This window comes from Trichosurus vulpecula, chromosome 8 (genome assembly GCF_011100635.1).
Source record: "Trichosurus vulpecula isolate mTriVul1 chromosome 8, mTriVul1.pri, whole genome shotgun sequence".
NCBI classification, from domain to species: domain Eukaryota; kingdom Metazoa; phylum Chordata; class Mammalia; order Diprotodontia; family Phalangeridae; genus Trichosurus; species Trichosurus vulpecula.
In genome coordinates this window covers 208,943,871-208,963,871 of record NC_050580.1, presented here as the reverse complement: position 1 = coordinate 208,963,871, position 20,001 = coordinate 208,943,871, and the positions used below count along the sequence as shown (strand labels likewise).

Sequence of the window (20,001 nt, the reverse complement as noted above, 5' to 3'; positions counted from 1 at the left end):
GTATACACCATCAAAGATCTATCCATAAATAAGAAAGAATAGCTAATGAGAGCTAACATTTCTGTGTAACTTGGAAGTTGGCAGAGCACTTTACCTATATTTGATCTTTATGACAGCTGCAAAATAGATGCTATTGATTTCATTATTTTATGGTTGAGGAAGCAGAAACTGACAGAGGTTAAGTGACTTTCCCAGGGTTGTACAGATAGTAAGTTTTTGAGGCAGGATTTGAACTCAAGTCTTCTCCATCCATTGCACCATCTAGGTGCCTAGAAATCCAAAGATTTTAAATTCCAGGTGTTTCTGTGGAGCTTCGCTATTTCATGACAGAGTAACAAAGCAGAATCGGCAAGGGTATTTTGAAATAATTCGCATTTTAAAAAGAAACTCTATAAACCCAATATTGTATTCTTTAAAACTCTGCAAGTGGTTTGTGCAATAAATTAAACATGGACAAGGGGCCCTTTACCCTTTTTTTTGGTAATAAGACTCAAGTAGGCTGGTATGGCTAGTGACCGTGTAGACATTTCACCATCTCAACAGTATGCTTCTGCATCCAGCTTAGGACTATGCAAAAAGACTGCAAGAAGCATGTGAGCAGTGGGAGGGTGATACCACCAAGAAATCCAACATGAGCTCAAGTAAAACAGGCTTGAAACCTGACTGTGTTCTGAACAGCGATGCTCCAGGGTGACCCCGGGGACTCTCTGATCAAAGAAGCTCCAGCAGGCCTGAATCCTGCAGCAATAAGAACAGAGATGCTCCAGTGGGGCCTGAAGCCAGTATCAACTAGGGGTTGTTCCTAGGAGGCTGGAGGCCCGTACCACTCTCACCAGGAATGCTCTGCAGGGCCTGAAGCCTTCTAGTGCGCTGAGCTCAAACACACCAGGTGAGGTGGAACTCATTGGTGAGAGGCCTGGAAATAAAAATCTGGGACAGAACCAAAGAGATCCTGATCATTGTATCCAAGCATATGAGAGAATGTAGAGCCTGGCCCTGGCAAATAGTTTCTAAATAGGAGCTGAGGCTAAAGATATGAATAAGCTGATGAAAATGCTGAATATGATGAAGAAATACTTTGGGTTGAAAAAATCCCAAGAGGCAAACCTAGAAGAAGAAATGCCACGAGTACAGAGAGCTTCCGGGCTTGGCTTGGCCACAAGGATTCTGAAAGTGGTTGGAATAAGTGAAACGAGATAAAAAATGAAATTATCAGCGAAATAAGAGATCAGTAGGAAAAATAATATTGGAAGCAGAATAAATAAAGTCAAAAAGATTGAAAAAGTAAAAGAAAATGTAAGATATTTACTAGCAAAAACAACTGACCTGGAAAATGGGTCAAGGAGAGATAATTAAGAATCAGACTCTAAAAACTATGCCTAATCTTCCTGCTAGTTCCTCCCAAACTGGATATCATATTTCAGGAAAGCAAATATTGCCCAGATCTATTAGAACCAGAGGGCAGAGTGAAATAGAAAGACTCTAGACTCCTGAAAAAACCCCAAATTGAATGACACCCAGGATTGTCAAGGTTAAAATTCAGAACTTCTGAGTCAAAGATGAATAGACCAAGCTGAGCAATACTTTGCTTTGCAAACATAGTACTCAAAAGAGAAACCTAGATCATTTGGAAGGGTTACAGTCTGTGTATTTACATTCTTTTGTGTACTGGGCTTATTTCAGGCCAGTCTGATGCTTTGGGGTTGGAATTCAGACCAGCCTGATAGGCCCCCTCAATTTAGGGGCTTAGCCATGAGTTGTGCAGGGATCAGGTGATTTGGATGCACAGGCACCCTCTCATTCACCCAGAACAGTCCTTAATTACATCCTTAGCTGTGCCAGGGCTGAGCACTATCCTCATATTCCAAGACATTGCTACTGTTCTGCTTTGTCAAGGCCCGAGTACTGCTGCAGGTGATGCAACAGTTGGTTCCTCAGCCCTGCTCCTTGTGCCTGGCAGAACACTATCAGAGATGGGGGCATGTCATTGCTGGGACATGAGTACTGCTGTGGGCATTGCCACTACTCCTTGTACCCAGTCTGCATACCACTGCAGTCCCTGCCACTGCTGGAGTCTGAGCTCTTCCCACTTTGATGAGCCAAGCTCTGCTGTGAAGGATAGCCAGTGAGGGAGCCTGAATATTGCCCCCTGTGGCTGAAGCTGCTGTGGGCACTGATTTTGCTGCTGGGCCTTGTCCTGGGGCACATTCTACAGGGCTCTCTCTTACTCACTCCCATTGGAAGTTGGAAAGAAGAGAGTTACAGAGGAAGAAGGAGAGAAAGCTGTCTCTCCTTTTAAATTTTTTAAACTGATGTAGCACCTCCCTCCACAAAATAGATTTTTATTACTATCTTTTGTTATTATATTGCCTGCATTTCCCTTGGCAACCAGTCCCTCCACCCTCTGTTCTAGAGAACCATCCTTTATAACAAATTTCTTTTTAAGAAAAAAAATTGCCGTACCCTTTGACCCAGCAATACACTTCTAGGGCTGTATCTCAAAGAGATCATGAAAATGGGAAAAGGATCCACATGTACAAAAATATTTATAGCAGCTCTTTTTTGTGGTGACTAAGAACTGGAAATTGAGGGTCTGCCCATCAGTTGGGGAGTGGCTGAACAAGTTGTGGTATATGAATATAAGAAGTGATGAACAGGCAGACTTCAGAAAAACCTGGAAAGACTTACATGAACTGATGCTGAGTGAAGTGAGCAGAACCAGGAGAACATTGTACACAGTAACGGCCACAGTGTGTAAGGACTAACTCTTAATGATAGACTTAGCTCTTCTCAGCAATGCAAGGACCTAAAACAATTCCAAAAGACTCATGATGGAAAATGCCATCCACATTTAGAAAAAGAAATATGGAGACTGAATGCAGATTAAAGCAGACTATTTTATTTTTTTGGTTTTTTAATGTTTTTTTTTTCTCATAGTTACTCCCATTCGTTCTAATTCTTCTGTACAACATGACTAATGTGAAAATATGTTTTATAGGAATGTATTTGTGGAGCCTATATTGGATTGCATGCCGTCTTGGGGAGGGGGAAGAGAAGGAGGGGAGAAAATTTAAAACTTATGGAAGTGAGTGTTGAAAACTAAAAATAAATAAACTTATTTTTTTAAAAAAAAAGAAAAATGCTGAAAACCAATTTCTACTGAAAAAAAAACCAATATGCAATATTATTCGTACATGGAATCTTCCTCCCCTCTACTGTCTCACTTTCCCCCTCACCCCCATCCCTCTGGGCAGAGGAGATGGAGGAGACATCTTATATCTTTTCTTTCCTGCCAAGCGTGGTCTTTATAATTTCATAGCATTCAATTTGATTTCATTTACAGTTTGTTCTTTCCATTTACATTGTTTTGGTTATTATACATATTACTTTCCTGGCTCTGCGTACATCACTTTGCTTCAGTTTATAGAAGTTTTTCTGTGCTTCTCTGTATTCATGATGTTCATCATACTTGTCACTTCTTACAGCATAGTAATATTCCATTACATTCATTCATATATCAGTTTGTGGGCATCTGCTTTGTTTCCACTTACTTGTTATAATAAAAAAAGTAGCGCCATAAATATTTTGATACGTATAACTACTTGAGTTGTATGCCCCACAGTGGGAATCCCTGAGTTAAGGGTATGGACTTTTTAGTCATTTTATTTGCATAATTCCAAATGAACTTAGGTGCATTGTTCCTATCACTAATTCTGGACAGGTCTCTGGGTTCCCAGAGAGGATCAAAAATTGTCTTTTCAAGTGGTTCCTTCAATATTTTGCACCAAAGAGTCCTAACAAAGTCTACTTGGCACAGTTCCCAGTGCCCTCCCAAATGCCGTATAAAAAGTCCCAAGCAGTTCTTTCAGTCCAATCCTGAGATAATCCCTAAATTACAATTTGGAACTCAAGTTTAAGATCCTAACCTCCCTAACTTTTGCAAGGCCATTCCAATCCTATGTTGCTAATTTACCAAATTATGTAGGCCTGGCCTGATTTAGGCCGGTTGTGTGCTTCAGTTTGAGAATTGGAATGAAATGAGATACTAGTAGAGTTTCAAACAGTTATTAAAAGAGTTGCTTAGACATAGTGGGAAAAGGATATTCAGTGAGGAAATGACATTGATTTGATTAGCATATCTTTCCTGCCTTTGTGCTCACAATGCTGGGTGTGCCAGGTAGAAGCCTGAGGAAGGAGCTCCTGACTTGTGTGCTATCCTTTGGGATAGTCCTTTGGGAAGATGCATAAAAGATCTGTGCTTTAGTCTGCTGGGCTGATGAAATCGAAGGGCAGTCTAGTCTTTATAGGATAGGGCCTTAGGATATTGTTCCTATCACACATTATAATGGGTAAGAAGAAACAAGTGTCCTTTCAAAACTGTTGTCTTCAAGGGTCACAGAGGGAGTTAAGAAAGACAAATATGGGGCCTACAGGAAAAAGGGTTGGGGGGAGGTGTTGGGATTTAGTTCTATTTTGATGACTTTAAGAGAGGAAGGAAAAGGAATGGCAAAAGGAATGCATTAGGGAAGAAATGAGGGAGAAGACTGAGGAGTTTATTCTTTCTCATGATTCAGATATGTGAGAAGAGTTTATACAACCAGAAGTTTATTCCAGTAGCCAAGGCAGAAGGTGATGGGGTGCTTGTACCATGGTGGCAGCTTTTTGAATTAGAAGGAAGAGGATTGATAAAGGAAATGTTGTGAAGGTAGAAACAATGAGACTTGGGTGAGAGACTGAATATGTGGAGTGAGTTTTACCTGAAGGTTGTATACTGAGTGACTGGGAGGTTGGTGGTGCTCTTGACAGTGATAGGGAAGTTTGGAAGGGGACAGTTTGAGGGGAAAGGGGAAAAAGGCGAGAAAAAGGGAAGGGAATAAACATTTATATAGTATCAGCTGTGTTCCAGGCACAGTCCTAAGCTACGATGAGCCCTATTTTGGATCTCTTGAGTTTGAGATTTCTGTAGGATATCCATTTCAAGATGTCCAAGCAAATGAATGTAGTAGTGCAGTGTTCCATGAAACCAAGGACAGTAAATTCTGGACTTAGGTCTCATCATTTAGCAAAACCTCCTGGAACACTTGAAAGCAGTCTGATGGAAATTGGGTTTAGACCACCATTTCAAACCATATACCACAGTGAATTCCAAATAGGTATCATAAACAAATTAGAAGAGCTGAGAAAGAGATACCGTTCAAAATTTTAGATAGAGGTAGAGGTACCTTGACCAAACAAGGGATAAAGAAGACCACATAATAAAGTAATATTTATTACATAAAATTGAAAAAATTTTACACAAAAATCAATGCATTTAAAATCAGAAGGCAAACAGTTTATTGGGAATAGCACACTTCCCTGATAAAAGTCTGATTTTCAAGATATGTGGGGGAATTGATTCAACTATAGAAGAACAAACACCATTCCCTAGTAAAGAAATAAATGATAATTTTTGAGACAAAAACATACAAATTACCATGTAGCATGTAAAAATGCTACAGATTACTACTAACCAGAGAAATACAAATTAAAATGGCTTTGAGGTGCTCCCTTGCATCCATCAGTTTGTCCAAGATGACGAAAAAGGAAAGTGAGAGTGTTGGAGTAAAGGTTCCCTACTGGACTATTGATGGAGTTGTAAATTAATTGGTACGGCCATATTGGAAAACGACTTGGAGCTGTACTTGAAAAATCACTAAATAAATTGTGCATCCCTTTTGACTTAATGATACCAGTATTGGGCAGGCCCCATAGAATCAAAGATAAGGAAAGGCCCCCTACGTACAAAAATGTTTACATCAGCACTTTTTTGTAGTACCAGAATACTAGAAACATACCTTTCAGTTATGGAATAGCTGAATGAATTATGATATATGAATGTAATGGAATAATATTACACTATAAGAAAAAATGAAAGGGAGAAATTCAGAAAAACCTGAGCCAACCTGTGATAACAGATGTAAAAAGAGGTGAGCAGATTCAGGATAACAATTTTATGGTAAGTTCAACATTATAATGGAAAACCACTTTGAAAGATGTAAGAATGCTGATCAAAGCAAAGATTAACCAAGAGGTCAAAAGTCCAATGATGAAACCTACTTCCCATGACATCGAGATAATTAACTAGAGATAAAGAATGAGAGATGCATTCTCCGAGACAGCCTGTGTGTGGGTTGATTTGGTTGTTTATGCATATTTTTTACAACGGAGAGCTTTAATTATTTGGGGTGGGGGAGCAGTGATACTGTGGACACAAAAAGCCAAAAAGAAGCAAATTCCACCAATGAAATATTCTTCAAATATACAGAAGAGAGCAGAAAGAAGGTCACAAAGATACAAATAAAACAGTTGTGGAATTACCATGTCATTTCTTATTTACTTAAAGAAAAACAATCTCTAAATAATGGAGATTTAGATTCATATAAAATCCTCTTTTTCTTTTCTTTGGTGTATATGGAAATGATCAGTGTGTTGGTGATTATCAAGTTCATTACATTTTAAAAAATAAAATTTTTTAAAAGCTGAATTTTCCTTTTTCTTCACATTTGGAAGCACTGTGCACAAATAAGCTTCTCCTACCACATCACAGTGGCTACGATAGAGGTGATTTTCTTATAAAACTATGCTTTATGCTTTCATACTAAGAAAAAAAAAAGCCTTCTTGGTCCATTTTTTGTTTACCTGGAGGGTAATAATAGATCAGGCTGGAAAAGGACAAAATTATATAGCACACAGCATCCCACCTCAAGCCCTCCCCACTCTCACCCCTAGAACAACCATCCCCTCCTAACTTTTACAAAATAAAATCAGTCCTTTCAGGCTTAAATAACTCATGTGGTTCCTTCTCTGTTTGTCTACAGCTTGATCCAGAATTTGAAGAAAAACTGAAAAGGAATAAAGTGTCATTGGAATCTGAATACGAGGTACAGTATTATGTTTATTCAGAAGGGCCAATGGCCTGTTTTTGACTGTACTTTCTAGCCAGCATCAGGGAGTATCTGCTGCTTATGGCTAAACTTAGACTATGTCCACTCCCATGGGCCCGTTTTCCTTCCAGCAAAACCTCTTCTTCTTTTTTCCCCCCCTGGGTATGGTTTTTTGATCACGCAGTGCCTCTTTAAATGCAGAGCTCTTTTGATGTCTGATTATTGAAGGTACCGATACACTTTACTAATACCTAAGTGTATTGATTACCAGTTAATGAAGATATTGGATTTTGCATTGGCACATTTAGTTCTGTTCTAAATCCCAACCAAATTTCTCCTGTCTGAGCTACGGAAAAAGTCAAGAAAGTAACTGCTGCCAAAACAAGTTGATAGCAAATTTTGTCATGTGCCTTCCTTTCCCTTTTTGGCCCTCCGATGGTTTTGACCTGAGTTGCTTCAGGCAAGTAGAGATACCATCTCTTTGAGTAAGAATGGAAAAAACCCCAGCCTGAAATCCATGGAATACTTATGTGACATTATAGCTGTCTGGTTTTGAATTTGAGGGAGAAAGGGGAAAAAAAAAAGATCTTCTTTTCCCTTCCTCCCACCTTTGGAATGTGGGCGTTACCAGTCCGAAGCAGCAGATGTTTTCCCTTCCCATGGGACAGTTCTTGTTCCCTAGTTACCACCTTTGACTCCACTTCTGCAGAAATTTTTCTCTGTACATGTGTATGGCTTGGGAGGAAAGGCTGAATGAGCCCAGGTGACCCAATAATTCAGCCTTTATCCCAGACAGCAAAAAAGTATTCTAACTTGATTTAGCTGGAGGGGGCCCAAAGGAAAATCCCAGATCCAGTTTGGTTTTTTCTTTTGGGAAATTTGTTTAAAATCAATAAATCAAAATCTTATGATTCTTTCTTCATTTGGCTCCCAACCAGGAGAAAGCCTGGAACTTCTGGAATCTAAATACTTGGTCCTTTCTGAATCTCTGCATACCCAAACTAAACACTGTTCTTTCTTCCTTAAATACTCACTTGCATTTAAGAACATATATGAATCAAATGCAGTTAAAATATCTCAGATTTTATCTACAGTGATCTGCTTTTAAAAGTACTGCTTTATCAACCAGTAAAACTGCTTTAAAGAAAACTAAACTGTGGATTATATATCTGTCCTCTAATACAGAAATTGAAGTAGGAGCAAAATGAGTTCCTTGGCCACCTAGATTCTCAGTCAGGAGAAAGTTCACCAAAGATCAAATACTCCCCATACTCTGGTTAGAGCTCTCCCACCTGCATTGGTGGACAAAGGCTTCAGCTGCCCTGATGATATTCTCATAGCTCCATAATATTATAGATGCTGTCTGCCACTAGCCACCCCTTCCTTTGCCACTGCCATAAACCCCCAAATTCCTACACTTGTCTTTGAGTACCACTCCTCTGATAGTCTCTGAGTTTCTTCTAGAGTAAGAAATCAACTCCCATCTCCTTAAAGCTACATTTCCCATGAATCCGTACAGCCAGACTCCATCTCAAAAACCTACTACATTCATCCCTGAGGTTTGAAATTTTGCAGTTCCTTTCAAATCAGGTGCAGTATACCTAACGTTCTTAATTATAGAGTACAGCATCAACATATCATAGGACAAATATGATTAACCTGAGTATCCCAGGTGATATTCACAGCAAATAAATATTAACAATACATATAAAAGATACCACATAGTATAAAGTAATGCTTGAGACCAACAATGGGGATACAAATAAAAGCAAGAAAAAAAAAAGACAGTCCCATCCCTGCCTTCAAGTACATAAAGGGGAACTGAAGAGGCGGGGGTTGGGAGGAGAGGAGAAGGCTTTCGCAAAGTCCAGAGAGTCTGAAGCATTGCTGGAAGGGGAATGAAGTAGCTTAGGCCTATCCCCAAAATGGAGGTCTTAGAAAACAACTCAACAATGGGAGAAGGGGGCCAGCATGTCAGAGGGTTGTTCCAGTCTTTTCTTGAAATGTCTGTTATTTAGCTGTTGTCTGGGCTAGGAAGTCTTGGCATAAGTAGTGAAGTCAATTTTGTTTAGAGTGCCAAGATAAATGTCTGTTAATCTTCATATGCTCATCACGGAATCTAGCTCATTTACCTATAGTCAATTAGCGACTGTCATAGATTATCTGTTTCTGTCTCTGCGGCAATTTAACAAGTTGTCCGTGTTCTCCACCACCAGGTATGGAATAGCTTTCCATCACTCAGATAATTCATGTGTCCCATGGATACCGTAATTGCTCAGTAAAACTCTCACTACTTGAAGGTCTTGACAATGACCTCAGGCATCATACTACTCTCTGCTTCTGTCAGCATTCTTTGGGCTGACACTGAGCTAGATGGTAAGCTTTGTTTAGCTTTTCTCTTACTTGAGAGATGTGCTTGGTTGTGAACGTCTTCAGTCTCTCCATTACTCAGACTCCAAAAAACAAGTCAGTAGGGAGGCTTGGCATGTGCCTAACCATTAGCAGGTAGAATGTAATGCCAGTGGCATTATTCCTGGTAGAGTTGTACACATGTTCCAGTAAAGCATCATTTGGCTCAGCTGAAATTTTTATTCTATTCTTAGTACTTCTAGTATGTTCAGCAATATTCATTCAAACTATTCAAGTTGGAGGTCCTCTTAAGAGTGGTATGGTGTTCTAGATTGCTTGCTGCCAGGCAAAGTTAATATCTCCTTGAGTGGTGTGTTTTAATCGTCTCTTCCTTAGTCTGAATGAATCCTGGCAGGATGTCCACATACTGAGAATACTTCTTTACCACCTTTAGAAGTTTTCTGTTTTGTGGTTGGGTATGCATGCCTTTACAAGAGCCTATGCTAGGTGGTTCAGTGGATAGAGGGCTTGGCCCAGAGTCAGGAAGACCTGAGTTCAAATGTGACCTCAGACACTTTCTAGCTGTGTGACCCTGGGCAAATCATGTAACCTTTGTTTGCTTTGATCTACCGGAGGAGGAAATGGCAAACTGCTCCAGTGTCTTTGCCAAGCAAACCCCATGGGCAGCATTGACATGCTATGGTCCACGGTGTTACAAAGAGTTGGACACAACTGAATGACTGAACACCAGTGCCTTTGTAAACCTTGTGAAGTGCATGGTTACCACCAGTATATGGATTATGCTCTTCCTGTCTCCTTCCAGAGATAGAAAGTCAATATAGACAATTTCCAAAGGTTTACTGGTGTTTATATTTGAGAAATATTTGGCACCAGTTGGTAGTACTTTTCTTTGTATATGAGAAGCAGAAGTCTTATACTTCTTGGTGACACTTGTAGTCGTATCGGGCCAGTAAAACTTGTTGCTTACTAGCTCTAGGATCCTTTCTTGACCCATAGGAGGAAGCTGAGTGGCACAGTGGATAGAGCCCTAGGCCTGGGGTCAGGAAGGCCTGAGTTCAAATTTGGCCTCAGACACTTACAAGCTGAATGATCCTGGGCAAGTCGTTTGATCTCTGCCTCAGTTTCGTCAGCTGTAAAGTAGAGATAGTAAAATCCTACCTCTCAGGCTTGTTGCAAGGATCAAATGAGATAAGATTTGTAAAGTGCCTAACACAGTGCCTGGCACATAGTAGGTGTTAGATAAGTGCTTATTCCCTTTCTTTTCCCCTTTTCATCATGTAAAACTTTTATGGCCTTAGAATGCTATGCATTGAGTAGTACCAGCTTTTCCTGGTACTTTTGGGGGGAATCAGGAATGGTCCAGTCTGGCACTCTATTGCACCATTCAGGATTTCTGCCGTTGTCTCAGCAATAAGGTACCTTCAGAGGAGTCCTGTGGCATTGCCACCTTGTTTCTTGGCTTGTATCTTCCCATAGATATTAATCAGATTGTTCTCTTCTCCAGTCATCCACAGACAGTTCAGACTGGCTTTGGAGTCAGAGAAGCTGGGTTGAAATCTCACCAATCCTACTTCCAACCTGTATGACCTTGGGGAAATCACTTAACTTCCCTTGGTCTCAGTTTCTTCATCTAAAATGAGGGGTTTGGACTAAGTGGGCTCTAAGATCCTTTCCAACTCTAGGTCCTATAGTCCCTTGGATGAAGTGAAGTTCATGTATCCAGTTGGCTTGCTGTCTTGTAGAAGTCCCAAAGTGTCATCTGCATTGCTATCTGCTTGTAATCCATCTCCTTGAGTCTTACGTATAGCTTTCACTCCTTTCTGTATCACCACAGCTTCTTCGTTCCATGTCCTCCTGCACAAGGCATCTTCATTCCTGATAGTCTTCCCTGGCCGTCATACTGAGTTTATATTTGGCTAGTGTTGCTACCCATCTCTGGCAAGCCACATCTAACTTGGCACTGATCAGAATATGTCTTGTCATTGACAACCTGTTTCAAAGCCATGCATTCCAGCTTGTGTTTGGGCTAACAAGTCTCTTTGTCATTAAAGCCTCTGCTTTTAAATTCAGCCGCTTTCTGGTGACCATCACTTTCTTGGTAGAGAACTGCTTCTAAGCCCTTCAAGCTGGCATTGGTATATCGGGCAGAAGTCTTGCTTGGATCTGCATAAGCCACCACTGCTACATGTGTGAGGCGATGGACCGAGTCTTTGAAAGCTTGTTCAACAATCTCTGAAAGGCTTCATGGGTTTTAAAATAACTTTGCATTTCATGCCCTTCTGCCATTTGTAACTCTTTAGTCATGTATGTAGTGTATATGCATTTTACTTTAGCTAATCCGATACTGTCATCTTCCTCTTTTCTTCCACGGTCTTCCCAAAGACTATTATATTATTAAAATTACACCACACTTGTAGGCAGCTCCTGTCTTCAACTTGGGAATGCGGGGGTGGGTTCTCCTAAGATACTTAGGACGTGTGCTCAAACTGGTAAAGTCTAGCTGGGCAAATGGATCAATAAGCATTTATTAAGCTCCTGTTATGTTCCAAACACTGCTATTCACTGAGGATGCAAAAAGAGTCAAAAGACAGTCCCTGCCCTCAAGGATTTAACCATCTAATGGGGGAGACAACATGCAAACAAATACAGCTATCCTTTCCACATTGCAACTTTCCCCATCATGCTTTTGATATATCATGGGTTGGCATAAGAAATTAAATGGGAATTTTTTAGGAGTTTTGAAGATGACCCAGAAAATGTTTAGAAACTCAGAAATGCATAAAATATATGTATAGTGTTGTATAATATCAACATGTTTTATTTTTTAATGCCATAATAATTCTGACTACTTCTCTGGTACAGAGGGAAGGCCAAAAAAACTTCATGTGGATTTTCCAGTTTGCAGGGGTGCTGCACTACTAACACCCACAATTCTGAATGGATACTATAGATGGGATAAATAGGAAATAATTGACAGAAGAAAGGCCCTAGAATTAAGAGAGGTTGAAGAAAGCTTCCTGTAGAATGTGGACTTTTAACTGGGACATCCTACACAGGCAGTGAGAACACATTTACCTTTTGCTAAAACTTCTTTTGCCTCAACTACTCCTTCCATTCTGCTATTGGAGAAATCTCCCAGGGGGAAATTTCTCTGGATCCCCACTTTGGAAGTGATAGAGCTAGTTTTCTTGCAGTGTTCATTGCCACTTTCTTGACCCTGTGCTCTTTATGCCTCTGCATAGGCTGCATGGGTAGTTGAGGTGTGCAGATACTGGGGCCCAGATTCTTGTTTACCGTATTCTGCTAATATCTTTAACAGATGTGAATTGGTTGCAATGAGAGCTGACATTCCTCTGACCCATGGTGTGTCTGGACACAGCAGCACTAGATTATCCATTGTCTTCTTATTATTGGCTGTTTCTTTGGGAAATTTCAAGGTTACCTCACTGTGTCCCAAGTATGATTAGTTTTTGTTCTTCTAAAGCCAAATCCTTCTAGAAACTGTAACAATATTTGCTTCAAGTGTGTCTCATAAAATGACTAGAAAATGAGGATCATTTGTTCTCTACTGTCTGGGACAGCAGTGCAGGCCACATACTTAATGCTTTACTGTAACCTCTCTACAAGATTATAGGATCAGGGGAATCATAGATTTAGAATTTGAAAAGACCTTAGACATCTTTGAATCCAACCCATTCATTTAACAGGTGAGGAAACCAAGGCTCAGAGTTCCATGAGACCAGGTAGAAAAGACCCATTAAGAATTGCTGAGGAATTGGCTAATATGACAGAAAAGGAAGATGATAAATGTTGGAAGGAAAATTGAGACACTAATGCATTGTTGGTAGAGTTGTGAACTGATCCAGTCATTCTGGAGAACAATTTGGAAGTATGCCCAGTGGGCTTTATAACTACGTACCCTTTGATCCAGCAATATACCACTACTAGGTCTGTGTCCCAAAGAGATCATAAAAAATGGAAAAGGACCCACATGTACAAAAATATTTATAGCAACTCTTTTTGTATTGGAATGGGAAATCAAGGGGATGCCCATCAGATGGAGAATGGCTGAACAAGCTGTGGTATATGATTGTGATGGAATATTCTTTGGCTATAAGAAATAACAAGTGGGATTGTACTGGTAATTAAGGTGGGACTTTTATTTTTACTGTTTTCTCTTTTAGAATGCTAAAATAATCAAGTGCCTTTGATTAAGTCTTACTAGGTGCTAAACCCCAGGCTCACACCCTTTTGCTGATTAGGTATGAATCCTTCAGGCCCTGAACAGGGTATAAAAACTCAGAGGTTAGCATTTTGTCTGGGGCTCACTCATAGAAGGAGTGTTGAGACTCTGGGCAAGCCATTGTAACCGGCGCACCGCCCCCCCCCCCCGCCCCCCCAGCCCAACCTTGCCAATCCAGACCCATTGATTCTTCTCTGGGAACTATTGTGATTTGGTCAGACGGATAAGAGGCCTGCCTGTTGATAACTGTGTATGTTTGCTCTGTTTGTATTGTCTCTGTTTGCGATTTCTATTTGCATTTACTCTGAAGTTCAGGATGCTGGCTTTTCCCCCTGAACTAAGTGAATGGTATATGTATGTTTGATTAAAGTGAGATTGTTGAACCCTTAAAGTTGCTTTCCTTAGCTTAGTAAAGCAGATCATAGAACCTGTGCTGGGAGCTCTTGTTGCTAGTCTTGTTGGGTCTTATACCTCAACAACAGCTGCTAGCCGAATTGATGTTACAAGGATGCTTTCAGAAAAACCTGGAAAAACTTACGCAAACTGAGGAAAAGCAGAGTGATCAGAACCAGGAGGACATTGTACTCAGTAACAGCAGTATTGTATGATAATCAACTGTGAATGACTTAGCTATTCTCAACAATACAGTGATCTAAGACAATTCCAAAGGATTCATGATGAAAAATGCTGTCCACATCCAGAGAAAGAACTGATGGAGTCTGAATGCAGATCTAAGCATACTGTTTTTCCCTTTCTTTATTTTTTTCGTGTTTTTTTCCACCTTTGGCTCTATGTCTTCTTTCACAACTGACTAATATGGTAATATGTTTTGCATGATCAAATATATATAACCTATATCAAATTGCTTACCATCTCAGGACAGGGGAGGTGAGGGAGGGAGGGAGAAAATTTGGAACTCAAAATTTTTTAATAATTAATGTTAAAAACTGTCTTTACATGTAATTGGGGAAAAATAAAATATTATTTTTTTAATCTAAAAAAAAAGCAATGGAGACATTGGGGTTAGGGAGGTGCAGAGAAGAGAATTGCTAATGAGCTCAACTGTGACCTTATCTCTTTTTCCTGTTGCTAGTCCTGTAGCCCTCAGGTTCTGCATGGTCAGTGCTGCATTCTCACAGGTGCATGTGTCCTGTATCTTTTCCTCAGTTGTAACAGAAGGTAGTTCCATCTGTCTGGTTTTCTCCAGATGGCAGCATTCATGTATCATTCTGTTATGGTCTCCATTCCCATGTTCTGGTACCTTTCCAAAGGGAATGGGTTTGCCTATGGCACTCTCCTTCAAAAGGTTTCTTGTAGGTTTATGACTTAGGATTTGTATCTCTAGTGCGACTTCTATGCCTTGTTTCTTGAGCTCATACATTGACATATGTTCCTGAGATATTTGCAAACGGGGCTTCCTCCATGAGAATACTTCCTAACATCTTTTAGATTTCTTTCCGTTTCATGTATTGACTCCAACAAGTCTTTAAAACCTAAAACCTACTCAGTTCTGTGTAAGGTCTAGATTACCCAATTGTGTTCATCTCTCTCTCTCTCTCTCTCTCTCTCTCTCTCTCTTTCTGTCCTTCTCTGCCTCCCTCTCTCCTCTTCCTCCCCTTCCTCTTCCATGTAATGAGGTGGAAAGACCCATTAAGAATTGCTGATGAATTGGCTAATATGACAGAAAATGAAGATGATAAATGTTGGAGGGGATGTGGGAAAATTGGAACACCAATGCACTGTTGGTGGAGTTGTGAACTGGTCCAACCATTCCAGAGAATAATTTTGAACTATATCCAAAGGGCTATAAAACCATGTATACTTTTTGAACCAGCAATACCACTACTAGGTCTGTATCCCAAAAACATAAAAGAAAATGGAAAGGTACTCAGATGTACAAAAAAAGTACAGGTCTTCCTTGTGGTGGTGTATATCTTCAGTGGATTTCCTGTCCTTGTCCCATTCTTCATCAAGTCAATTCAATAAGCATTTATAAAGTACCTTCTAAGCGTCCTGCACCATGTTAAGCACTGGGGATATAAGAAAAGGCAACAAACAAATAAATACATGTTCTTGCTCTTAAGGACCTCGGAGCCCAGTGGGGGAGATAACATGCAAACAGCTCTGTAGAAACAAGATATATGCAGGATAAATTGGAGATTATCTCAGACAGAAGGGACTAAGATTAAGAAGGACCAAGAAAAACTTTTTGAAGAAGATGGAACTTTAGCTGAGAGGAATCCAGGGAAACCAAGAGGTGGAGATGAAGAGGGAGAGTGTTCCAATTATGAAGGACAGTTAGAGAAAATGCCTGGAATCAGGAGGAGGAACAGCAAGCTAACCCTGGACCAAGGACTACCGTCCTCCAACTCTCATACTCCATCCTTCAAAACTTTTATAATATTTCAGTGAGTATAACATCTACCCCTAAATGTCAGTAGTTCCTGATGGATATTAAGATTCATAAGATGTTAAGATTCATAAGCAATTCTCCAAGTGCCAGACTCACATTTTCACAGTATTGATCCATAATGCCTATATTCAACCAGATTATCAAAGGAAACTGTACTAATTCATGAATCTCATACTCTACAGAATCAAAGAAGTGCTCTAAAACAATTGACATGATAAGTATAATGAAGCACATATGCAAATTGTAAGCAGTAACAACAGCAGCATTTTGACAGGCAGTTACTAAAAATGTTCACTGACACTCTCAAGTAACAGCCATTCATAATGCAAATGCAATATAGAGGTACAGTTTATCAAACAGAGTGAAAACCAGCACACAGAAAGGGAAAGGAAACAAAACAACTTCTAAATAAATGAAATCCAAAAATAGAAATAGTGTTCAAAACAGACAAGTGAACAATTCAGCTGATAACTTCAATGAGAAAGAAGAAAGTAGGATAATATAACAGGAAATACAAATATATATCAAAAGGGAACAAAATTATGGAAAAAAATGCAATAAGTAGCAAATTTAAAATTAGAAAAAAATTTAATAATCTGTAGTTTTCCCAGAAATAAAAATGTTTAACTATATTTTCAGCTTTAAACACAAGGCTTGTAAAGGAATTAACATAATGAGTTAACATAAAAGCATAAAAATAAAAATCCAGAAAAAATAAAAATTCCATTTTTTGTAGTACAGATGCACACACACATATACATACAGCAGTAATTCTAACAGTTCTGTTAAAAAGCAGGAAGAATTAAAATGTTATCTAAATTCCCAAAGAAAAGACAGAGCCACAATTTCAAGAGAAAAATTACCAAGGATATGTAACAATAAGAAAACACTGCTAGGCCCAACAGGTTTGGTCATCACACCTACTCCCTCCCGAATGGCCCTTGTGCTCTCGACCCAGACATGCAGTCCAGTTCTGGATCCAGTCCTGGGGGAGCCTCAAATCCGGGAGCAGGAAGGTGGACATCCTTTTCTCCCATTCTTTGCCTCTTTAAACCCTGGCTATCAAAGTGACCCAGCTACAGTTATTTAAAACTTAGGCTTAGCCTCACTTCTAGGTTTTCCCTAAAAGAAGTGAAAAAAATACTTAGTGTATGATATAAATCAGGTAGGCAGCAGTTATTTTATTCCTGCTAACCATATAAGACTCACAGCATAATTGACAGAACAAATTAAAATAGATTCAGGAACTGAATAACTGCTGTTATAATCAACTGAGAGGTTGATACTTAAATCTCATTAATTGGTGATGGGGATTCAAGTATAAGGAAAATGATCCCTACTCATGATAAGCTTACATTCTAAAGAGTATAAAGCAGTTTACAGGTCTGCTGATTAGACGTTTCACGTTTTACCTTGGCTCTGTTCTCAATCAAAATTCATGTCTCTTAGTAAGTCAGGCCAGAGAATTGGTCTCCACTTCTTGTTGGTGGTCATTTCTCCAAAGAAGAAATTACCCTCGTCACCATTCAATTTTATTCAATGAACCCAGGCTCCCTCTACCTCTAGGACACACAAACCTGGACACACCCACCTCACCTGCTCAGGAAAGGAAACCCCCCCCCCCCAAAACGGGAGTCGAGCCCAGGCTCTTTGCTAGAAGTACAGTGCAGTGCAGAATGTTAACTGTGGAGTCAAAGGAAGTGAGTTCAAATCTTAAGTTTGCTAGTTACAATCTGCATAACCTTGGACAAATCACGTAACCTTTTGGGGGCCCAGATTTCCATATGTATCAAATGAGAGAGCCAGATAACATGGCCTTCCGACTCAGTCTATGATCCGATCCTCGTGTGTAAGTTTCCCATAGTCATGGTTACAGTTACAAACAAGTCAAATTAAATTGATGACCAGATATTAAAAGCATATTCAGAACATCAGTTTGAAGAAGCCCCCACTGGTATATCTCATGACTTAGCATCAAAGGGGGTGTCTTTTAAAAGCATAGTATTTTTTCACTAGCAAAATATCATGATCTCACCGTGCAGAGCCATTGAGTAGTTTATTTTCTCTTTCTGCCTTTCCTTCGCCTTCTAGAATTATATCATTCCTCATTTTTTGATAAGATAAAAAGGTTTTTTTTATCACCCCTATATATTTACTTATTTATAAATTATAGACAGTATACATTGTAAAACTTATACAAATGCAGATATCTTAGAAGGGATAAAGATGAAATACTGTTTGATTCTAGAGTCAATAGGGTGCCACTGGGGTTTATTGTGTATGACAGTACTATGACCAGACTTTAAAATCACTATGGCAGATGAGTGGAGGATGGATTGGAAGGGAAGAGACTTGAGGCAGGAGAGGAACTATGCTATTGTAGTAGTCCAGAGAGAGGATGAGGGCATGAACTCTGGTAGTGGGTATGTGAGCAGAGAGAAGGAGGTAGACGGGAGAGATGTAGAAAGAGAAATATCTGGCAGCTAATTAGATAGGTGAGGTCAGGGAGAGTGAGGAGTTAAAAATAACAATGAAGTTAGAATTCTTACCTGGAAGGATAGCGATGCCCTTGATGGTAATAAGGAAGTTTAGAATAGGTTCTGGTTTGGGGAGAAAGATTAGGACACAGGGTAACAGAATTAAAGCAGAGAATCAAGAAACTTATTGCCAAGCCAAAGGCTTTCTGAGCAGAGGATCCCTTTGTACTTTGTGCCAAAGACAGGAGCTGTTTTTCAGAGTAGAGGCAGAACTAAGTCTGCAAATGGGGGGTAATGGAAGTGTCCAGTAGGAAGTGAAAGATTCAACATAAAGCTGCTAGGGAGCCTGAATTCCCCAGGAATGTAAATGATGCCCAGAAGAATCCACTCCCACCTCTCCCTTCTGCCTCGGATCTTTAACCTTCCTTCAGTGTTCTCATTCTCCAACACCAAATATAATCTAGAGATTGAAACACTTCGGGATGAAGCTTTTCTGCCAGGCCTCTACCTCATCCAGCAATGCTATTAATTTTTCCACTTTTGCTTGTATTACTATCATCTGTCTCTTTTTAGACCATCTACCATATATTGGATATTCCAAATAATTTCTGCTAGTATATTGTTAATGTTCAAGAGATGAGTGTTAGCACTAGCACTAGTGTCAGCATTAACACTATCGCCAACACAGTTAAGAAAAAAGTTCTTTTATCCCATAAACATAACTACTATAAACTTTTACACAACATAAAAATAACACCTATGGTATTCTGTCTGTCAGGAAAATTCTGCAATGAAGGAAATAGTGTACCGTGAGTACAGAAGTGAAGGAAGATCTAACCCTTCATCCAAGCTGTAGAGCATTCATTGACTGATATTGGCAATAATTGGCAGTTGATATTGGCAATTTTTTGATTGATCTTTGGCAGATCTTCTAAAAGATGGAAGTGGTTTTGGGACAATTGGCTGTTCAGAGTATCTGGAGAAAGCAGTAGCATGACCCTGTGTGTCTGTCTGTGTAATGAAAGAAGGTTGGTGTAAAAGGTCTCTCGTAACAGACTAAAACAAAGCGATGACCTCATCTGAAGGAACATTCCACATCTGTAGCATGCCTCACCCTATTAAAAATGAACAGAAATCTATCTTCTGTCCTACCCCTAATCCGTTGGAGAAAAAGGGAAAAGACATTCCTTATAATAAATATGCATTATTAAGCAAAACAAGTTCTTTCATTAACTGTATACAAAAATATTCGTCTCATTCTGAACCCTAAATCTGTCAGGAGGCGGATGGGATGGTTTGCCCTGGGTCCTCCGGAATCATGGATGGTGATCATATTGGTTGTAGTTCTTTCAGCTTTCAAAGTTGCCTGTCTTTACAGTGTTGATGTGTAGCTGTGTGACACTAGCCCAAATTACTTAACCTCTTTCTGCCTCAGTTTCCCTAACTGTAAAATGGGAGTGATAGTAATATCATCCACCTCTCTGGGCCGTTGTGAAGGTCAAATGAGATAAAATTTGTAAAGCACATAGAATAGTACCTGGCAGATATGCCAGGCACGTAATTTGTTCTTTCCCC

General features: G+C 39.7%; 1 protein-coding gene across 2 annotated transcripts in view; it reads left to right on the top strand.

Moving 5' to 3' along the window:
- The window catches only part of LOC118829144 (cytochrome c oxidase assembly protein COX16 homolog, mitochondrial), a 145,099-nt gene that overhangs the window by 94,059 nt on the left and 31,039 nt on the right, over positions 1–20,001 (top strand). The window contains exon 3 of one of the 2 annotated variants that reach the window (XM_036736110.1): positions 6,858–6,920. The exons of the other annotated variant lie outside the window; for it this stretch is intronic. Within the exon in view, the coding sequence (XP_036592005.1) occupies positions 6,858–6,920 (63 nt within the window). The remainder of the gene's footprint in view (positions 1–6,857; positions 6,921–20,001) is intronic. 2 annotated transcript variants of the gene reach the window in all.